The 21,448-nt window shown below is 42.8% G+C and overlaps 1 protein-coding gene across 1 annotated transcript in view; it reads left to right on the top strand.

Moving 5' to 3' along the window:
* AGPS (alkylglycerone phosphate synthase) overlaps positions 1-21,448 on the top strand; it is a 531,881-nt gene that overhangs the window by 325,957 nt on the left and 184,476 nt on the right. The window contains exon 14 of the mRNA XM_030208991.1: positions 3,383-3,495. Within this exon, the coding sequence (XP_030064851.1) occupies positions 3,383-3,495 (113 nt within the window). The remainder of the gene's footprint in view (positions 1-3,382; positions 3,496-21,448) is intronic.

Genomic DNA, 21,448 nt, shown 5'->3' with positions numbered 1-21,448 from the left:
GAGGCAAGATGGACAGGAGGAACATGAAGTCATCCATTATATAATGAATGAAGTGTTTGGGAGGGAGTGTGGAGGATTATTTGTGAGGCAAGGTATGAAGGGCCACCCATATGGAGGGCCTTATGGAGTGGAGGAGTGGCTTAGTGGTTAGAGCACCGTTCTTAACATCCAGAGGTGGCCGGTTCAAATCCCGCTGCTGCTCCTTGTGATCTTGGGCATTTAGTCCTCTATTCCCAGGTACAAAATTAGATTGAGAGCCCTCCAGGGACAGAGAAATACCCAGTGTACCTGAATGTAACTCATCTTGAGCTACTAGTGAAAAAGGTGTGAGCAAAATCCAAATAAATAAATAATGTGTTAGGATAAGAATCTTATACCGGATCCAAGATTGAACAGGTAGCGAGTGTTTTTGTTTCATAAGGGGAGTGAAATGATCCCATCTCTTCACATAGCAGAAGATCCTCACTGCCATATTTGCATGGTCTGTAGTTGACAAAGAAAATAAAGTGGAAGGCCAGCATAAATGACATTTCAATGATCAAGGTAGATGCAATTATTGCATAGAGCAGAACCTTATGAGAGGCTGTATCCAGGAAATCTTGGACACAACAAAACTGTCTAAAGGCCCCAAAACATTTTTTTTTAACCAGAGCTGCAATCTGACTTTAAAAAGAAAGATGGTGGTCAATGATTATCTAGAAAGAAACCCGAAGGTAAAGGTTAAATAATCCCCTACACAATGTCCAAACGGAAAAACAAAATAGTAAAGGTGGACCAAAAAAGCTCTTCACAGCCAAATGTAATACAAACAAATTTAATTCAGCACCAGTCGTGTAATTGACCCAGGATACCAGTCCACTGATCCAAAAATTCTTGATTGTCAAGAAATGTATTATCTAAGACCCCTCGGAATCATCTTGGCTCTGCAATAATTGATTAAACCAATGAAATGGGACTCATTGCAAACAATGTCCTTTTAAGACATATGATCTCAGTCCATTCGTCAACCAAGCTGTCCTCTGTATTACCTGTTCCCCCTGAAGGGACTCCTCAGGGGGAACAGGTATTTGTAGAAGACACTGAAGGCGTACCTCAGAGATGCTGATAACATCCAAAGGCTGAAAAGACATGGTCATCAATAGTGCATCCTGTTATTCAAATAGTGTGCCCTATTGACAACACAGAAATAAAGAACATGATTTCAATGTTTTTCCTACTATTTTGGGTTAAAAATTATATGAAATGACAAATGTTTATCAAATGAATGTAAACCCTTAATGACCAATTTTCACTGATTTTCTCTTACAGAACTACACACACACTTGCACAAGGGAAAATGGACATGGATTCAAAATACACATAACTCTCAGATTCTATAAAGTTGCGTGCCCAAATTTCCGACTAGTGTGCAAATTTAGGTGCGTGAGTTACAGAATAGTACCAGTTGTGCACCTAACTTGTTAAATTAGGCATCAGTTGGCCTTAAGTATCCTCTTGAATTTGTGTAAGCCACATTGTGCCTGCTTATGTGGGAAAATGTGGGGTAAAAATGCGCCTAAATAAATAATAGCCTTTACGTGGCATTAATTGGTACTAATTGACATTTAATTTGTAGTTCTGTGCGTAACTGTACTTAGGTGCTGTTCTATAAGCTTAGTGTTGAACTACAAAGGGGGTGTGTACATGGTGGGTCAGGGGCGGGTCCTACAGCTGTTTGCATAACTTATAGAATACTAAGACTACATGTGCAACTGCCAACTTTAGGCGTGACCATTTACACCAGCCTTTGACATGGCGTAAGTGTTCACTCCTAGTTAGGTGCGTGCATGCTGACTTAACGTCCTCATATAACTGCAATTTTGTGGACAGTTGCCTTAGGATTAGTGCTTAGCACCCATATTTTTGGCACTTTTTCTTGGACCCTACACCTTAGTCAGTATCATCCTAAGTACACCTTAATAATCAAACTAATGTGAGATTTAATCAGAATTCTATGTTAGTCTAGTCTTAACAAAGTTCCAGCAACCTTCCCCCACTTCAGACTTCTTCATCAATCCTCTATCAATTCTCCCAGTATGCCTTTAACTTTGACCTCACTCACTGATAGCTGCATAAGGTTCTGGCTGTGTTTAGTTGAGTACCATTCTTGAATTTACTTTTGTTCAAAAAGTAAAAATAATTAAATGACATCGCTTACACTGCGCCCCCCTCCCCCCCACTTTGGACTGATATAAAAGGATAACTTGTGTTAGTGATTTCTGTAATAAAAAATAATTGCTAATTGAATTGTTAAGTTGTTAAATTTAAAACACTGTAACTTGTAGGCCTTTATTCAGGCTGTCCATCTGGCAAAGAGAGTAGGAAAGTTCATGTTTTGTGAACATCCAAGTCTTTGCCTATCTACTTTTTCCTCTTGAAACCAAGTGATTGCGTTACTTTGACTTGGAAATTTAAAAAGAGCAAACATATTGTGGAATTTAATAACACCATTATTCTTGTTAAATTATGTTTGTCAAATACATTTAATTTTATACCAAATATTCCTAGTATAAATTCATCTCTTATATGGATCTAAAGTAAATAGATTTTTTTATGTATGACAATCTCCCCCAGATTCTATATATGGCGCCAAAAGATTGGCACTAAAATTTAGGCTCAATGTCAAGATGTGTGTGCAACTAAATTGATAAGTGAGCTATCAAGTATGAATTAATGAGTCTTAATAATTACACTTGGCACTAATTGAAATTTGTGCGTGCATCATCTTATGAGCTGTTCTATAATACTCTGCGCCTAAATCCTGTAGTGCACATCTCAGAAGGGGACATGGTCAGAGGACGGGCACATGCGTTCTAAAATGTTTGGCTCATTGCAAATGGTATAGCACCATTTACGCACTAAAATGCCAAGAGTTGGGCACCAACATTTACACCAGGTTTCAGCTGGCGTAAATACCGGCGCTCAAATTTAGGCATGGGAATCCACTCTAAGCACTATTCTATAAAGCATGCTTATCTCTGAGAAACCTTTGCACCAATTCTTTCCGACACCGATTTTTGAGCTCCATTTATTGAGCACCTTTTATAAAATTACCCCCACCATGTATATAGTTAAACAGAAAGAAGATTTTTTTTTTAATCCAGAAAGTTGTGTCTTCCAAAGCAATGTGAAACAACATTCTTTCATTCTCGTTGTTTCAAGGGTTTAAGTAAATAAGCAATTTTCTTATTTTTCCCTGTTGTTGAAATGTTGCTTACGATTTTGTTCAATCATTGTAATACTTTTAATATTAGAAGATTATTTTAACTCAGAATGGAAATGAAGGTGTTGAATTTGGTTTTGCAATAAAAAAAAAATTGACTTACTAAACTTTTTTTCACAGTTTAAAGGATTTGATGCCAACCAGCTGTGTGTAACTACTTTATTGTTTGAAGGTGACAGAGAGAAGGTCCTTCAGCATGAAAAGCAAGTTTATGACATTGCTGCCAAATTTGGGTATGATTTTAAGTAACATAATTCCTTTTTTTTTTTTTTCGCAGAAAAGCTATTTCTTTTTAAGTATGCCCCCTAGATTGACATGCTCCATGCGTCAAAGATTTATGAGAGCAGGAAGTTGGACATTACTAACAGGTGCAGAATGTATTTGGGACTTAGGTTTGGAAAGTTAGAATACAGGTCCTTAATGCTGGCTGTCATCAAACATTTCTCTTTGGCATGTGTGAGATAGTGAAAGGTGATCTACATGCCAGGAAGAGTCAAACAAACCAGTGGAATTGATGTGATTTGCCTTTTCAGACATGTGCAAGAGATTCAGGCTAGGTAAAAAAGCATATAACTTACTGATTATATAAACAAATTCACAATATTACATGAATCACAATCAGAATTTTGCCCCCTCCATAGCACTGAAACAGTACTAATTACCCTTCTAGCCAAATTTAAGCAGGAAATAGCAACAGGCAAAAGCATACTTCCTTGTCATCAGCAGCAGATGAATCTATTAACTGATGGGTTGTATCCGCCTACTAGCAGGTGGAGATAGAGAACACTGAAGAACCACAGTGACCCTTGGACGGCTAGCCCCAACTGCCTTCAGTATTTCTCTATCTCCCAGCAGGTGTGGACGTAGCTTGATCAGCTCCTGGATTTCTGCCTCGGGTGGCTCCTGTGCTTTGCCAGTTGAGCAGGGCTGTTCTGGCTGGTGGTGCCCACTTTAAAGGCATATAGGTTCGCCCTTTCCCTGCCTTACCCATTCCCCCCTCCTCCCGGAGTCCCTCTGTTGCTGCCTGCCTCCAACTTTCCTCACAGCGTTAAAAAAAAAAGTGCGCGCTTGTACAGCGTTGCTATTTCTGAGGCTTTTTCCAGAGATTCTGGTTCTGTGCAGCTTGACCGGAGCTCGTTGACTCGGTCTTCTGAGGTGAGAGTGGTGTCCAGCTCCTCCAGGGGAGGTCCCACGGATGCCGTTCCGAACGGGGTATGTTTTGGCGCGATGTTTTATTGCTATTCCCATCCAGTCGGGCGATGGCTGCTGAGGGAGTTAAGCGCTGCTTCCGTTGTGGTAAGCGCAGGTCAGCAAAGGGGCTGTGCAAAACGTGCTCCTTAGACGCTCGCACTAGTACGAGCATGCCGAACGATGATTCTTCCCGCTCGATGGAGCTGGCAGCGGGCGCCATTTTGGAAGCGCCGCATGTCTCGAGCCTCGCGGTTGCGGAGGAGTCTGAGTGTAGGGGGACGCCTCGTTTGGAGGCTGCAAGAGGAGCTCCTACATCCGTTTCTCCTAATTCGGAGGCGGAGGGTCAGGGTGAGTTTTCTCCCCTTGAGTTTGTGCTTTTAATGCATAAAGCCTTCATGCTGAAAAGAGCTTTGCCGCAGGTGTCTGACACTGCGCTGCATTCTGGATCCCCTCCGGGTGTTGATGGCCCGGGGCTGGCTACAGAGGTTATTTCTTCTCCCCCCCCCCCCCCCCCCCCCGCCTGAAGCGTTTAAGGCACATTCCACGGGTGCACTCTCTCTTCAAGAGATCTGTAGTGTGGCTACTTGGGCTTCTCAGCTCTCATTTGTCTGGCATCACAGGCTGGATGTTGCAGCGAAGCAGGACGCGATTTTTGGAGCACAAGTGCTTGCGCGCGGAGTGGCCTGTTCCCACCCTAAGTAGGGAGTGCTTTTGTACATCCCATCTGTTAATAGATTCATCTGCTGCTGATGATGACAAGGAAGGGAAAATTAGGTTCTTACCTTGGTAATTTCTTTCCTTTAGTCACAGCAGATGAATCCATGATCCCTCCCTGTCTGACTTTGTTTTTTGTTTAGATCTTTCATGCAGATATGTATCTCATTGGGAGAAGTTGGAAACCAGTTCTCAGAATGTCTACATGCTGTTCTAGTACAGGAGGTTGAGATCGTCCCTCCTTTGTATGGTTATTGCTCCGGTTCTGGGGCATTTGTTCACTGTGAGGAAAGTTTGTTATGTTACCTTTCTTATTCACTCTGCTTTGGAAATTTCAAATATTGAAGGCAGTTGGGGCTAGCCGTCTGTGGTTCTTCAGTGTTCTCTATCTCCATCTGCTGGTAGGCGGATACAACCCATCAGTTAATGGATTCATCTGCTGTGACTAAAGGAAAGAAAATTACCAAGGTAAGAACCTAATTTTCCCTTCTCCTCCAATTTGACATGTCCAGTGCGTTCGACATGGTAAACTGTAAAATACTACTAAGACTCCTAGATTACTTCGGGATTGGCGGACACATACTTAGTTGGATCAAGGGTTTCCTAACCACTAGAACATATGAAGTGAAATCAAGCTCAAACATATCACCACTGTGGAAAGCAGAATGCGGAGTACCTCAAGGATCACCACTATCACTGATCCTTTTCAACCTAATGATGACCCCACTAGCCAAATCCTTATCCAACCAAGGCCTTAACCCTTTCATCTATGCAGATGATGTCACAATATACATTCCTTACAAACGTGATCTGACAAAATCACCAACGAAATCAAGCTCAGCTTGAATATTATGGACTCATGGGCAAATGCATTTCAACTAAAACTCATCACAGAAAAAACACACTGTCTCATCCTCTCATCCCAATACAATACGAACAAACCCACAAACATAAACACCCCAGATTATACCCTCCCTATCTCAGACAGCTTGAAAATTCTCAGCGTTACAATCGACCGTAACCTCACACTAGAGAACCAAGTGAAATCTACAACAAAGAAAATGTTCCACTCAATGTGGAAACTCAAACTCATGAAACCATTCTTCCCGAGGGAAACATTTCTCAACTTGATACAATCAATGGTACTAAGCCATGTAGACTACTGCAACGGAATTTATGCGGGATGCAATGAACAAATTATAAAGAAACTTCAGACCGCTCAAAACACAGCAGCCAGGTTTATATTTGGAAAAACGCGATTCAAAAGCGCCAAACCCTCCGAGAAAACTGCACTGGTTCCCAATCAAAGAACTTATTGCTTTCAAAATCTGCACCCTGGTTCATAAAATTATCTACGGCGAAACCCCGGGATACATGACAGACCTCATAGACCTACCAACCAGAAACACAAAAGGATCAACACGAACATACCTAAATCTCCAGTACCCAAGCTGCAAAGGACTAAAATACAAATCAACCTATGCATCCAGCTTTTCCTACATAAGCACACAACTATGGAACACATTACCAAAAGCCGTGAAAACAACTTATGATCACCTAAACTTCCGGAAATCATTAAAAACTAACCTGTTCAAAAAGGCATACCCTACCGACCCAACTTAAATGCCTGTACCCTGCAATACAACGAAACCAAAGCTCGTAATGGACATATAATAACTCTTCCTTTCTATGATTTTTCTTCCTCTCTACGATTCCCTAATGTGTCTGTACACACGAACCTTATTCTACCACAACATTACTGTATTTGTTCATACCGGAATTGGGGAACGCCTTTACGGTACTATGTAAGCCACATTGAGCCTGCAACTAGGTAGGAAAATGTGGGATACAAATGTAACAAATAAATTAAATAAATAAATAAGAGCACAGTTACACCACTCTCTCTATAAGCCCAAAATGAGAAGATTTAATGGAACATTCTTTTACATAACTTATTAAAAGTAGAAAATGCTTACCTACCCCACTCACACACACAGATACACACCTACACCTTTCCATAATAGAGTTGTAGGAAACCATTAGGGCTATGATTTGGTTGACCAGTAAACTAATATTTTCCATAGAGCAGAATGGAGGAGGATGAATAATGTTGTAAGGTTAATATTTGATATTGGTTTGTATTGACTATGGCACAAAAAGAAATAGTGCCACTGCTGTTTCTTAGAAAGAAAATTGTGTTTCATCAAAGAATTTGATAAATTATCTATAGCCCACCCCTTGTCACAGATTGTTTTGTGGCATTACAAAGAAACAGAAATCATTTCACTTGAGTAACAGGCTGAGTAATGATAGGGTGTTTTCTGTCCGTCTGGTTTGATTGATTACTCAGCTCATCGATGAGGACTGTGGTGAAAATGTCATTCGTCAGGGCTGCATTCCCTCCCTTTCTCTTTACTGTTCACACTAACAGTTCAGTAAATACTAGATTTTTTTCTGAATTTAATTTAATCTACTTCTTTATTTTAAATTATGTTTTAATCATCTCACCTTGAATTTTGATTGTATGTCCAAAGCTATCACTGTCTTATATTTAATTTCCATCTTGTTTCTTTATCAGAATAGCAGCAGAAATCTGGTCTGCTGTGTGAATGTCTTATATATGTGCAGTAATTGGTTGCTGTAATTCATTTTTTTACTTTCATGACCCTTGAATTAAATTTCATTACAATCATGTGGAGAGAAGCATGAATGTTAACTTAATTGGTTTAAATCTTTTTCATACGTTTTTATAGAGTTAACCCTGAACAGTCCAAGTTGCCATGTCCTTAAACATAATTATCTACCTTTTTTATACTTGTATTAATTTAATTCATCTGTCTGCTCTTTTCTAAATTATTAACATTTTCTGTGGTATTCAGTACGGAAAAATCCATTTAAGAGGTGCTTCATTCATTAATCATTTCTTTATTCTTTTGTTGTGCATGATAGCTCGTAAGAGGTTAGAAAGTTCAAAAATGTACACAGTGCAATACAGTGGCATGCTTTTCTTTCTTCATTTGCAGATTCAGGCATGTCTGTGTGTGGGACTGTGGGGGAGTCACCTGGTAAAGTGTATCAGTAGGGAGGCAGGTGCTGTGTGTATGTATGGTGGGAAAGAGAGCTTGATGCAGTGTGGGTGGTGATAGTGGTCTCTTGTGAGATGTTTATGAGTAGTATGGTGTTTATCTGTGGGGATGTGTGGTATGAGTTTTTGTGGATGTGTAGGCGTTCTGTTCCCCTCACCCATGTACTCACTTCTGAACCTCTCATCCTCTTGCACTTTCCCTTCTCTTCACCCGCCCCCCCCCCCCCCAACTTCTAACTTCTGCACTCCCCATCTCTTTGCATTCTCTCCTCCTCTCCATGTATTGCCCTTCTGTAATCTCTACCCTTCGACTACTGCTACTGTCATCCTCTGCCACTGCTGCAGGTTCCACTTCCACTGTCAACCTTTGTCACTGCTGCAGGTTTTACTTTTCTACATGTCCCAAGTGGAGTTCCCTGTTAAAGTAGTGCCTAACTCATGCTGTCCATTAATGCCCATGTCCACCACATTTCAGAAAAATGTAACAACCTGCCTCAGCCATAGTCCTCTTACCTTTTCCACAGTGACTTTCTCAGTCTTTATGTGCTGGCAAGTGTTGGGTCACCGCTGTAGTCTTCTACACTGCAGCTTCCATTCTTTGTGCTAGTAGGAGTGGATCCCTGCAAACACACTTAAGGTCAGTGTGCTGTAGAATTTTTCAGTCAGGGTTTCCTACAACACCGATTGACTTCTTACATCCCACTAATCTTTAGGTGGTGAGGCCCTAACTTCTCCAGCATGCACTTCTTCAAAATCACAGCTGCTTCTGTCTGTGCATTCGTACAGACTGAAAGACAGATGGCTGGACTTACTTTACCCCAATGGCTACTATTACTTGAATGAAACATACCTAAAAAATAAATGCAAGACAGTTCTCAAAGCCATTGTAAGCTGTGTCATCATTGATTTTCACCCTAAGATTAGCTATTTCCCTGAAAAGTAGCACTGTCCTTGTTACAGAGCAACCTAAAACATTTGCGTGTGACTTTCATCTCTCCAGAGCACACATGTGCAAACTATGGTCACATCCAGTCTTGGGAAAGTATTGTTGATTCCACAGAGGTGAATCAGAAATGATGTTGCTGCTGGCACTTGGTCCTTCTTTCTGCTTCTTTTTATTCATGAACCAATGGTATTTGCACCCAAATATGGCCCTCAGGTCAAAAGGTTTTCCCACCCATGTTCAGAACAAATGTAAAAAGTTTTCATCTGTTGAGGCAAACTCTGCGAGGATACAGTAGCAGTGTTCAGCAATCAGCCAGAGAGGTATCAGACTGTGATTTGAGAAGCACCTTTTCTTCAAAGGCTCTATGTGGTCTCAAATAAAGACACTACAGTATCTGTTTTCATTTAAATTATGGGGAACTGAGGCTATCCTGGATCGACAACATCATTGTAGGAGACAAAACATCAAAGAGAAAAATAACTGGTCAATATTCAGCCTGTGGCGGTCTGTTTTTTTTTTTTTTTTAACGACTGCAGTGGGCAGAATTAACTCTAGATATTCAATGTTGGGCATTGAATATCTGGGGCAAACTCTCTAGATGCTTGCCACCAGAGCTTATGTGGCTCCTAGCTGATATTCAGCAGGGCCTGCATAAGAAACACTTATAGGCCTGGTGACTATCAGCCAGGACCCACATAAATGTTTTCCACATACCCTACAGCAGCTCTAATTCCCCTCCAATCCTCCCAGTGCAGCACCTTATCTCCCACCCACCCCCAAGCCCAGAAGGCCCCTTGGGCCAACTTACAGTTTCTAGTGGGGGTGATTGGGGCAGGAGCAAACCCCACTCGCCCCTGCTCCTGCCCCTAGAGGTTACCTCAGGAAAATGGCTGCTGTGACCTAAAGTGGCAGCCTCAGTGTACTTTATAACTTTTCATTCAGACTGTTGCTAGAGACAGGAGCAAGTAGAATTTGCTCCTGCTCCCATCGTCCCCACTAGATCACCAGGGACTATAAGTAGGCCTTGTAAGGGGCCTTCTGGGGTTAGAGGGGGTCCCCACTAGATCACCAGGGGCCATAAGTAGGGCCTTGTAAGGGGCCTTCTGGGGTCAGAGGGGTTGGGGTTAGGTGCTACATTTGGGGGAGGGGGTGAGAGGAAGATTGGAGCTGCATCAGGGGAGGGGGATTTAGGTGCTAGTTTGAGGGCAATGGGAGGGGGGATCGAACGATGGGAGCTGCCTTCTCTGCTACTACATGGAGTGTTAGCCAGATTCTGGCCAGTATTCATACCGGTGAACCTCACCGTAAAAAAAGTTAAAGCAGTTTTTCTGTCCTAACATTATGCGGTATTTGGGAGGGGGGGCGGGGTCTGTTATTAGGGATGAGGACAAGCCCGAAAAAACGTGTGTATGATGGCTTTGCTGTTTGGGTATTCTGAATTGTGTGTGTTGTGAGTGTGGGGGCTATTATTTGATGTGTAGATGAGTGCATATTTGAAGAATGGTTTGGGACTCTGGGGAGGCTGAGCTCCAGAGATCTGCTGTGGAGTATATACTGTCAATATGTATTTGGCTCTAACCAGGCACTTAACTATGTCACGACGGGAGGTGAGATTTGTCTCCTTGAATTGGGGGGGGAACATCAGTATGTTAGTAAGCACTCAAAACCTTTGGTGGCTTTAAACCTACTGAATGCTGATGTGGCTTGTATCCAGGACTGAAGCTTTCAGAGGTAGAACATAGAAAGCTTAAATGCTTTTGGGTGAGGGAGGGTTGTTTAGTATCTCCTCTTGGGGGGGGGGGGCAACATGGGGGAGTAGCGATCCTGTTCCAAAAATCATTGGCTTATACCTGCCTCTGCTGGCCACTGATGGGGACGGTTGTTATTTGTTGCTCCAGCTTACCTTGCAAGGACATGACTTGGTCTTACTGGTTCTTTATGGTCCTAACAACTAAGATGCCCAGTTTTACGGGCGCTTGTTGTACCTGTGTTCCCCATATGTTGGTGGAACCTTGCTGATGGCCAGAGATTTTAACTTGGTTGCAGACCCTTTGGTGGATAGATCTGTTCCTCAGCGGGCCCCCTTGGGGGGAGAGGGAAAGGGGATTGGCTGACTTCTGCCAATCCTTGGACTTGGTTGATGCATGGAGGTGCTTAAACCCTGATTCTAGGGATTATACTCGCTTGTTCCGTGCTCATGGCCTCTTCTCCTGCATCTTTTATCTCTTGCTGTCCTCCACTGCTTTTGCATCTGTGCTGAATGAGGGGATTGGAGACGTGGCTAGGGCCGCCGCTGCCCCCCCCCCCCCCCCCCCAGGATTGCCACCACACTGCTGCCCCTCCAGGATTGCCACCACCGCTGCCCCTCCAGGATTGCCACCACCGCTGCCCCCCAGGATTGCTGCTGCCACCCCACCCCCCCACCACAACTCCACATACTTTGGCTGGCAGGGTCCCCAAGACTCACCAACAGAAGCCTTCTTCCAGTGCTGTTCACTCTGCTGCATTGCCTGCCCTGCACCTGCAGTTGCTTTTCCCCTCATGTCACACTCAATTTCATCAAAACCGAGCATGCGCAATGTGAGGGGAAAAACAGCTGCAGGGCAGGAAATGTGGTGGAGTGAAGACCAGCAGTGGAAGAAGGTTCTTCTGCTGATGGGGTCTGGGGACCCTTGCCAGCCAAACCAGAGGCCCTGGCCTGAAGTCCTGTATTTGCTCCTCCCTAGCCTCTAAGGGGGGCCTGGTACTGGATTTTTCTTTCTCCTGCTCCTGTTGGGACGTGATCACCCGGGTCCCATCAGGAGCAGGAGAGAGAGAGAAACCCCCGCCAGCCCCTCCCCCCCTTTGAGGCTGGTCCCTGGGGAATCTTGCCCCCCTTCTCGGCAGCCCTGGCCATGGCAATCAATGACCATGCTCCTATCTCCCTGGATTTGGATGTAGACCCTTATTGTCACCAAGTGAGATACTAGCACTTTCCATCTTACGTAGCCCAAGATGCTGAGTTTTAGGAATATCTCTGGGTACTACTACTACTATTATTGCATTTCTATAGCGCTACAAGGCATACGCAGCGCTGCACAAACATAGAAGAAAGACAGTCCCTGCTCAAAGAGCTTACAATCTAATAGACAAAAATAAATAAAGTAATCAAATCAATTAATGTGGACGGGAAGGAAGAGAGGAGGGTAGGTGGAGGCGAGTGGTTACAAGTGGTTACGAGTCAAAAGCAATGTTAAAGAGGTGGGCTTTCATTCTAGATTTAAAGGTGGCCAAGGATGGGGCAAGACGTAGGGGCTCAGGTTTATTCCAGGCGTAGGGTGCAGCGAGACAGAAGGCGCGAAGTCTGGAGTTGGCAGTAGTGGAGAAGGGAACAGATAAGAAGGATTTATCCATGGAGCGGAGTGCACGGGAAGGGGTGTAGGGAAGGACGAGTGTGGAGAGATACTGGGGAGCAGCAGAGTGAATACATTTATAGGTTAGTAGAAGAAGTTTGAACAGGATGCGAAAACGGATAGGGAGCCAGTGAAGGGTCTTGAGGAGAGGGGTAGTATGAGTAAAGCGACCCTGGCGGAAGATGAGACGGGCAGCAGAGTTTTGAACCGACTGGAGAGGGGAGATGACTAAGTGGGAGGCCAGCAAGAAGCAGATTGCAGTAGTCTAAACGAGAGGTGACAAGGTGTGGATGAGGGTTTTGGTAGAGTGCTCGGAAAGAAAGGGGCGGATTTTACGGATGTTGTAAAGAAAGAAACGACAGGTCTTGGCAATCTGCTGGATATGAGCAGAGAAGGAGAGAGAAGAGTCAAATGACCCCAAGGTTTCGAGCTGAGGAGACAGGGAGAATGAGAGAGCCACCAGAAATAGAAAACGGGGGGAGCGGGGAGGTGGGTTTGGGGGGAAAATGAGAAGCTCGGTTTTGGTCATATTTAATTTCAGGTGGCGTTGAGACATCCAGACAGCGATGTCAGACAAGCACGCTGAAACTTTGGTTCAAGTGGGATGCCTATTGTACATATAATGATCAGCATAAGGGCGACCCCAAACTGTTTTGCGAAACCACAAAGGAGGTATCGAGGAATGACAACATAGCTTACACCAGCACCAGTAGCAAACGCCTAAATTCTGCCATGAGGAGTTTAAGCGAGGTGCTTGAGTGTTATTTTACACTTGTGATAAAGAGGTCACCCACTATTCTGATGGTCCACAAAACATTTAAGTGTTTTTTTTCATAAAAGGAACCTTTATTTTTGGACACATGAATCCAAGGAGGTTTAATAGACAGGAGACCAAGTGATGTCAAAATGTTGAGACCAATTAGGTTAGTCTGAGTTTCCCCTTCCCCATGCAGCTGTCATCCCTGTACACTCAAAACAAAGCAAGTAAACCTATGAGCTGCTGCATCCAAGTTGTCATCCTTTATTGCTGGTAGCACTTTTATTAATCTCACTATATTTCAAGCATGCCGGCTTGTGCAGTATACGGATCTGTACATCTGCTGTCTGGAATTTTGGAGGATAGAAAAAGGAAATAAAAATTAAAGTTTGGATGTACTCTGTAGAAGTTGTTGTTTACTTTTGCAATGTGATAGATGCCTGTTCTGGTGTGTGCATGTGATAATCTTTGAATAACTGCCAATATTAACGGCTATGGATTTCTGAACATGTGGTATCATTAAAGTTGGGTATATGCTAATCTCAACTTTGTTAAATGTTTCAGACATATCCATCTATTTGTTCTCATGATATAACTGAATTCTATTATTCTGTCTCACTGTATTTTCAAATGTAAGCCACATTGAACCCGACTTTGCTTGGGATAATGTGTGATATAAATGTTTAAAAAAATCCTTTATCCTCCACCTTTTAAGACACTGCCTACCTGCTGGATAGTGATGGCATAAGGAAAGCAAGTTTAGTCCAGTGAAGACCAACTCAAAATAACCTGTTCCTTAGCTGGGCCCTAGTATTACCATATTGAAAATGAGACCATACCATGCCTCTGTGGTTATGCTCCACTAATAAGTTAAAAGATTAACTGGATTTCTTGAAAGGATTATATAAACTTAGGATGCATGACTTTGGACACAAACATACACTTATTTATTCAACTAGTAAAAAAGGCCCGTTTCTGTCAGAGATGAAATGGGCGCTAACAAGGTTTTCCTCGGAGTGTATGTTTGAGATGGAGAGTGTGATAGACAGAGAGTGTGTCATAGAGAGTGTATGTGAGAGATAGAGTGAGTGAGTGCCCCCTCCCCCTCCCTTTATGGTCTGAGGCCCCCGTTCCACCCCACCTCCTCTCCCCTGCCCCCCCTTCAGCCACCCATGTCCTGCGACCCTCCTCTCCCCCTGCCTCCCCTGCAGCCACCCATGTCCTGCGACCCTGCCCCCCTGCAGCCACCCATGTCCAGCGACCCTACTCTCCCCCTGACCCCCTGCAGCCACCCATGTCCAACGACCCTGTTCTCTCAGGAGTGGCCTAGTGGTTAGGGTGGTGGACTTTGGTCCTGGGGAACTGAGTTTGATTCCCGGCACAGGCAGCTCCTTGTGACTCTGGGCAAGTCACTTAACCCTCCATTGCCCCGTGTAAGCCATTGAGCCTGCCATGAGTGGGAAAGCGCGGGGTACAAATGTAACAAAAAAAAAAAACTTGCCCCTCCTTCATCCACCCATGTTGTGTAACCAATTCTTCGGGGCAGGCAGGAAAGATCCCTGGTCCTGCCTGCCCGCTGCTGGTGCTGGTGCTGATGCTCCTCCGCTGCCAGATCGCTGTTCAAAATGGCTGCCGAGACTTCCAATGGCGGACTCGCAAGACTTCTGCTAGGCAGCTGATGAAGATGGACGCTTAGAGTCTCTTTCTCCTTCTTCAGTTTGAGCATCGGTTTAAAATACAGTTCTTTACCCATGAACTTGATATGCATATTCCAGAACCAGACTTGGGAAACACTGTTCTAGTTTGACCCGTAAACACTTTTTGATGAAGACCACTAACCATTTTAGTATATGCCACCTGAACCAACTCCATCCTGTTAGTTTTTGAAGGTGTGGTTTCTGGGAATGTACACAGTATACGAAATGGGGTCTCAAGACTTATACAGGGGCACTATCACTTTTTTCCTGCTAGTCAAATCCATTCCCTATATACCAAAGCATCCTTCTGTTTTTTGTACTGTGTCTTTTCTGCTTGTTTGGCTAACTTAAGCTAATCAGATCCGATCATTCAGAAGCCCTACTGTTGTATGGAAGTATTTTACCCCAAAAAATCAAAGCCAAGTACTTATCTTAACATGAGTTCCAGGTTGCTAACTACTTGGCTTTAATTTTTTTTTATAACTTTTTGACACTGTGGTATGATATGCACAAAATATTTGCTTTGGGAGTTATTTATTTATTTAAATGTGCATTGATTGAAAATGAGACTAAACTATAGATCTTCCCAATTCATGCTAGTCTATTTCAAAGTCTGAGCACGTTTCACATTTTTCAAGGTATGATATAATTTGCATAGTGATACATGCATGCTGTAGGTTATTTTAAAGTTTTGGATATACATATTTTCCCCAGCACTTCGTCATTTATAGTTTCCCAAACGCAAATACAACAGGAGCAGCAATTTATAAGGCTGCATATAGATGAAAAGGGTGGCATCACCTGGCAACTTCAAAGTATAAATGATGCCACCAATTTCACAACAAACTCTACATAAGTAGCGGTGGCAGTTAACTATGGAAGCTGCAAAAAGTATTTTGTTTACGTTTTGAGGCAAAACTAAGAAATAGGATTTAAGGAAAACTGCTCCCTTAATTCTCCATGTAGTGCTGAACACGTGGGCCTTCCTGCTTTTCCAGAGAGGCCTGGGGGGAATTTTTTTTTTTTTTTTTACACAGATGTGTATTTCCATTGCAAAATGCATAATACATGTATACATTTTTGTCCCACCATAAATATCATTGCTCCATGCTTCCCTGAAATTTGTGTTCTACCTCTACATGTCAATAAGGGCTTTCTGAAATCGCCATTTACACTTGTAGCCAATGTATATATGGAAAATCCACTATTTACCAATACATCTTTTGTTACCCGCTAAGGTCCTTTCTATAAAGGTATGCTAATTTATTAGCATAATTTATGCTCCTAAATTAGAAGCATACTCTATGCTCTACACCAGATTATGCTCCTCATTTAGGAGCATAAATTTAGGAGCCTAAATTATGCTCATAAATGAGGAGCATAACCTTTATAGAATAAGGACCTATATCCCCTAATAAGGGTTCACTGAGTCTTACAAATGTGGTACAATAACATCACAAATTCATCTAATATAAAACACTCAAAAAACAAATATTAGTAAAACTATTTGTTTTGAGTAAAAAAAAAAAATCAGAATGCCACAAAAGTACAATTTAAATGTTCCCAAATAAAAATGTTTTTTGCTTCTTGAAAAAATGTAAGTAATTCACTTCAACCCTTATAACACAAGGCAAAGAGTTCAAAATGGTGACACATCCGAAGAAAACAGGGAAGTAAACTGTCTGGTATAATGGACCCCTCTAAAAAAAAAAAAAAGGGGGGGGGTCAAGTATCATCCGATTCCAAGAGGCACAGTAAAAAAAAATACAAACCAGTTCAATCAGCAGGCGCAATTCCATAATACAATCTGAAAAGTCAAACAAGCTGTCAAACAAAATATGCTCACCAACGGGAAGCCAATGCAGCTTAGCAATAAAAGAAGAGAAATTGCTAAACTTGCTAAGCCTAAATATTAGCCGAGCTGAAGAATTTTGAATTAGCTGTAAATTCTTCAGGAATTTAGAAGATAAACCTAGATAGAGAAAATTGCAGTAATCTAGGTGTGATAGTACAAGCATTTGAACTAACAAATAAAAGCACCTTGATCGAAATATGATCGAATTAATCATAGTTGTTTCAATTTATAAATAGTATATCTCTATAATTGATTAATTTGAGGTTCATAGGTCAAAGATGAATCCAAAATTATACCAAAGATTCTGAATTTAGCCTCCACTGATAATATTTTGTCATCAGGTAACCTAATAGATGAGAATAATCGATACAGAAGGCCTTGAACCAAAGAACTTTTGTTTTGCTAGAGTTGAACTTTGGCATATTGTCAAGAGCCCAATTCTGGATCATTGATATACAAGATGAACACTGTTTGAAACTTCAAGCAAATCGTCAGAACTGGATATCCATACAAGTATATCATTTGTGTAAGAAAGCAATAATTCACTTGGTCGCAAATTAAGATTTCCTAAAGTAGACATAAAGGGAAAAGGAATGGGACTTATAATACCGCCTTTCTGTGGTTTTTCCAACTACATTCAAAGCGGTTTACATATTATACAGGTACTTATTTGTACCTGGGACAATGGAGGGTTAAGTGACTTGTCCAGAGTCACAAGGAGCTGCAGTGGGAATCGAACCAGTTCCCCAGGATCAGAGTCCGCTGCACTAACCACTAGGCTACTCCTCCAATCGAAAAGCATGACGACAAGGAGAATCTTGAGGTACTTCACAACTGGGTGACCAACAATTTGAAATCACATTATTCCTTCTCACACAATAACTTGATTACCTAAAAACTCCTGGAGCCACTTGAGAACCTGCCCTGTTAATTGAATCGCATTCAATCTCTCAGCAGTCAACCACATCAAGAGGGGCATAATTGAAAGGGACGCCCAAGTTTTGCTGAGGACGTCCTCAAACAAACTTCCCGATGGAGGGGCGGGGAAACCTGTATTATCAAAACAAGATGGACGTCCATTGTTTGTTTTGATAATACGGTTGGGGACGCCCAAATCTTGACATTTAGGTCATCCTTAGAGATGGTCGTCCTTAGACTTGGTCGTTTCTGATTTTCGGCGATAATGGAAACCAAGGACGCCCATCTTAGAAATGACCAAATGCAAGCCCTTTGGTCATGGGAGGAGCCAGCATTCTTAGTGCACTGGTCTCCCTGACATGCCAGGACACACCCCAACCGGACCGCACCCTAGTGGGCACTGCAGTGGACTTCACAAATTGCTCCCAGGTACATAGCTCCCTTACCTTGTGTGCTGAGCCCCCCCAAAACCCACTCCCCACAACTGTACACCACTACCATAGCCCTTACAGATGAAGGGGGGCACCTATGTGGGTACAATGGGTTTGTGGTGGGTTTTGGAGGGCTCACATTTACCACCACAAGTGTAACAGGTAGCGGGGGGATCGGCCTGTGTCTGCCTGCCTGAAGTGCACTGCACCCACTAAAACTGCTCCAGGGACCTACATACTGCTGTGATGGACCTGAGTATGACATTTGAGGCTGACATAGAGGCTGGTACAAAGATTTAAAATGTATTTTTTGAGGGTGGGAGGGGGTTAGTGACCACTGGGGAAGTAAGGGAGGTGATCCTGATTCTCTTCGGTGGTCATCTGGTCAGTTTGGGCACCTTTTTGTGCCTTGGTCGTAAGAAAAACAGGACCAAGTAAAATCGTCCAAGTGCTCGTCAGGAACACCCTTTTTTTTCCATTATGGGTTGAGGACGTCCATGTATTAGGCACGCCCAAGTCCTGCCTTCGCTATGCCTCCGATACCCCCTTGAGCTTTGGCCATCCCTGCGACGGAAAGCAGTTGGGGACATCCAAAATCGGCTTTCGATTATACCGATTTGTATGACCCTGGGAGAAGGACGCCCATCTTCCAGTTTGTGTCGAAACATGGGCGTCCTTCTCTTTCGAAAATGAGCCTGCAAATGTGGCAGAGATATCAAATTGCAATAGTATTGCTTGCTTCCCTGACTCAATAGTTTTTACCCTAGAAGTCAAAGTTAGTAACAGGGGTTTTGTTGCTATAAGCAAGGTCTGAACGGGAACTGGAATCTTGTAAACATGAAAATTTCTCAAAATATGAGGAAAACGTCATGACAACTCACATAAAGCTTAGTGAAAAGGGGAATGGTAGCAATTGGATGATAGCTAGATCATAAAGTTAAATCTAATCCAGAACCCTTAGGAATTGAGGTTAGAAATATTTGACCATATCAGATGAAAGGAGCCAGAACCAAGTTAACCACTGCAAAACAGACTGAGAAATAGAGGAATACAAAGAAACAGGGCATATATCAAGAGTGCAGTAGGAGGTAGTTTTCTGTAAAATCCTATGAACTTCCCCAGTAGTAATAGTTTGAAAAGAATCCCAAATTAAGGGCCCTGTTTACTAAGCAGCGCTAAGGGTGCAATAGTGTTTTTGTGTGCATGTAAAGTCGCCCATAGAAACATATGGGCGACTAGGGTTTAGCGTTCGCTGACTTTAACATATGCTAAAAACACTAGTGCACCTTAGCAATCAGGGCCCTAAATTGACTAACACTGAATTTCCCGGCCTAAGCACATATTCAAGATTGAAGGTTTTTGAGTAAACCTTATTTGGAAGAAATCAGCAAGATCCTGGGCTGAAGGTTGTAAGAATTGAGAGGATGCATCTTTAGATGGTCGAGGGGCCCTTGTACAGAGCGGCAGTAAGCCCAATGTGGGTTTACTGCTCGCTTTTGGGCTTACCCTGAGCGTGCACCATTTCCAGGGGGAAAAAGAAAACCCCCGGAAATGGCTTGCACGGTGATAACCTGGTGGTAATTGGGCATCACCTGCTTGGTTATCACCAGGTTAGCACGGGAGCTGTTATCGCCACTTCAGTGGATGGCAGTAAGAGTTCCCGTACCAAATGGCCATGTATGCTGGGGGCTTTTTTACCTGCTGCATTACAAAAGGACCCTGGGCTAGATGCATCAACCAAACGTAAAAAAATCTAAATCGTAAAAGTGCTTAACGAATTTGAAACAACGAAGAATGCACAAAAAAAACAGCTCAGAAATGTTCGGTGCGGTATTGAAAAGTACAATGTATTAAGTGTACGTTATCCCCGTCCTTAATTTGCTCCTTAAGCATGCGCAGAGCAGCCACAAACGTATTAAACCTACGTAGGTTGCTTATGTCAGACTGGGGCGTGCGAGGGGGGATCCCGACCTGCAAGCCTTTTAGCTTTCTGATCTAGCAGAAGAGTGCAGTTGAAGATAACTCTAAAATGAGCAACCGACCCTCTTAAATCCCCTTTTGAAACAAAAAACCTCTTTGCAGTTTGTTTACAGTACTGGGAAAATTGGCTTTAGGGTGTTAATTTTCAAAGCTGTTGGAGCTATAGAAATGCGAAGTAGAAGTAGTAGTAGAAGGGGAGAGACAGGATTTTAAGCTGCAGGGAGACCAGTATGTTTTGTTTTATAATGATGCAGGGGAAAGCGGAGAGCCAGGTGTTTGTATCTCACTTTTCTTTTTAAACATGCTGGCTTGGATTTTTGGTGCAGGGGGCCTTAACGACAGGTCTGATCACACGTAAAATTTCTGACGGTATATGATTCGTTGCATTCATTGGTATGGTTAGTGCATTCCGAATTGTCCACATTTCAATGGTAGTTTCTCCTTTGCATTCTGTTTTCGTTAGCTGCTTGCTTCGTAGGAAAAAGGCCTTTAATGCATGCAAGGGTTAGAAATTTCCTTCCTTAAAGGGTTGTTAGAGGGTCGTTAAGGTTTAGTGCATCTAGCCCCCTGTCGCACAGGAAATACAGCCCCCACCGCTAGTGCAGTGCCCTTTTTCCCCCGCAGCTTGATAAAAGGACCCCTTAGTGATTAACTCGTTTACTAGACCCAGGCAACCTTTGAGTGCTAAAAGAATTAGATCCAGTAAACTTGCTATAATAATTCTTTCTAGACTCGGCAGTCTACTTTTATATAATCTATAAAGATTTCAAGAGAGCTTGTCATCGATCTCTAGTTCTACACCAACGGTGCTCCAAGTGACCACAATCGTGTTTTAAACTATCCTGTAAACCATGACAGTGTCTATGCTGTCTAAGTCTCTTGTAAGTTCAAGGAGCAATATTGTGGATTAAAAACTGGTTGAAGGATAGGAAACAGAGAGTGGGGTTAAATGGGCAGTATTCACAATTGGGAAGAGTAGTTAGTGGGGTTCCTCAGGGGTTTGTGCTAGGACCGCTGCTTTTAATATATATAAATAATTTAGAGATGGGAGTAACTAGCGAGGTAATTAAATTTGCTGATGACACAAAGTTATTCAAAGTCGTTAACTCGTGACAGGATTGTGAAAAATTACAGAAGGACTTTACGAGACTGGGCGGCTAAATGGCAGATGACGTTTAAGTGAGCAAGTGCAAGGTGATGCATGTGGGAAAAAAGAACCC

This window comes from Microcaecilia unicolor, chromosome 7 (assembly GCF_901765095.1).
Source record: "Microcaecilia unicolor chromosome 7, aMicUni1.1, whole genome shotgun sequence".
Lineage (NCBI taxonomy): Eukaryota > Metazoa > Chordata > Amphibia > Gymnophiona > Siphonopidae > Microcaecilia > Microcaecilia unicolor.
Note: the sequence above shows the minus strand (reverse complement) of the source record. Positions and strands in the feature narration are given on the sequence as shown.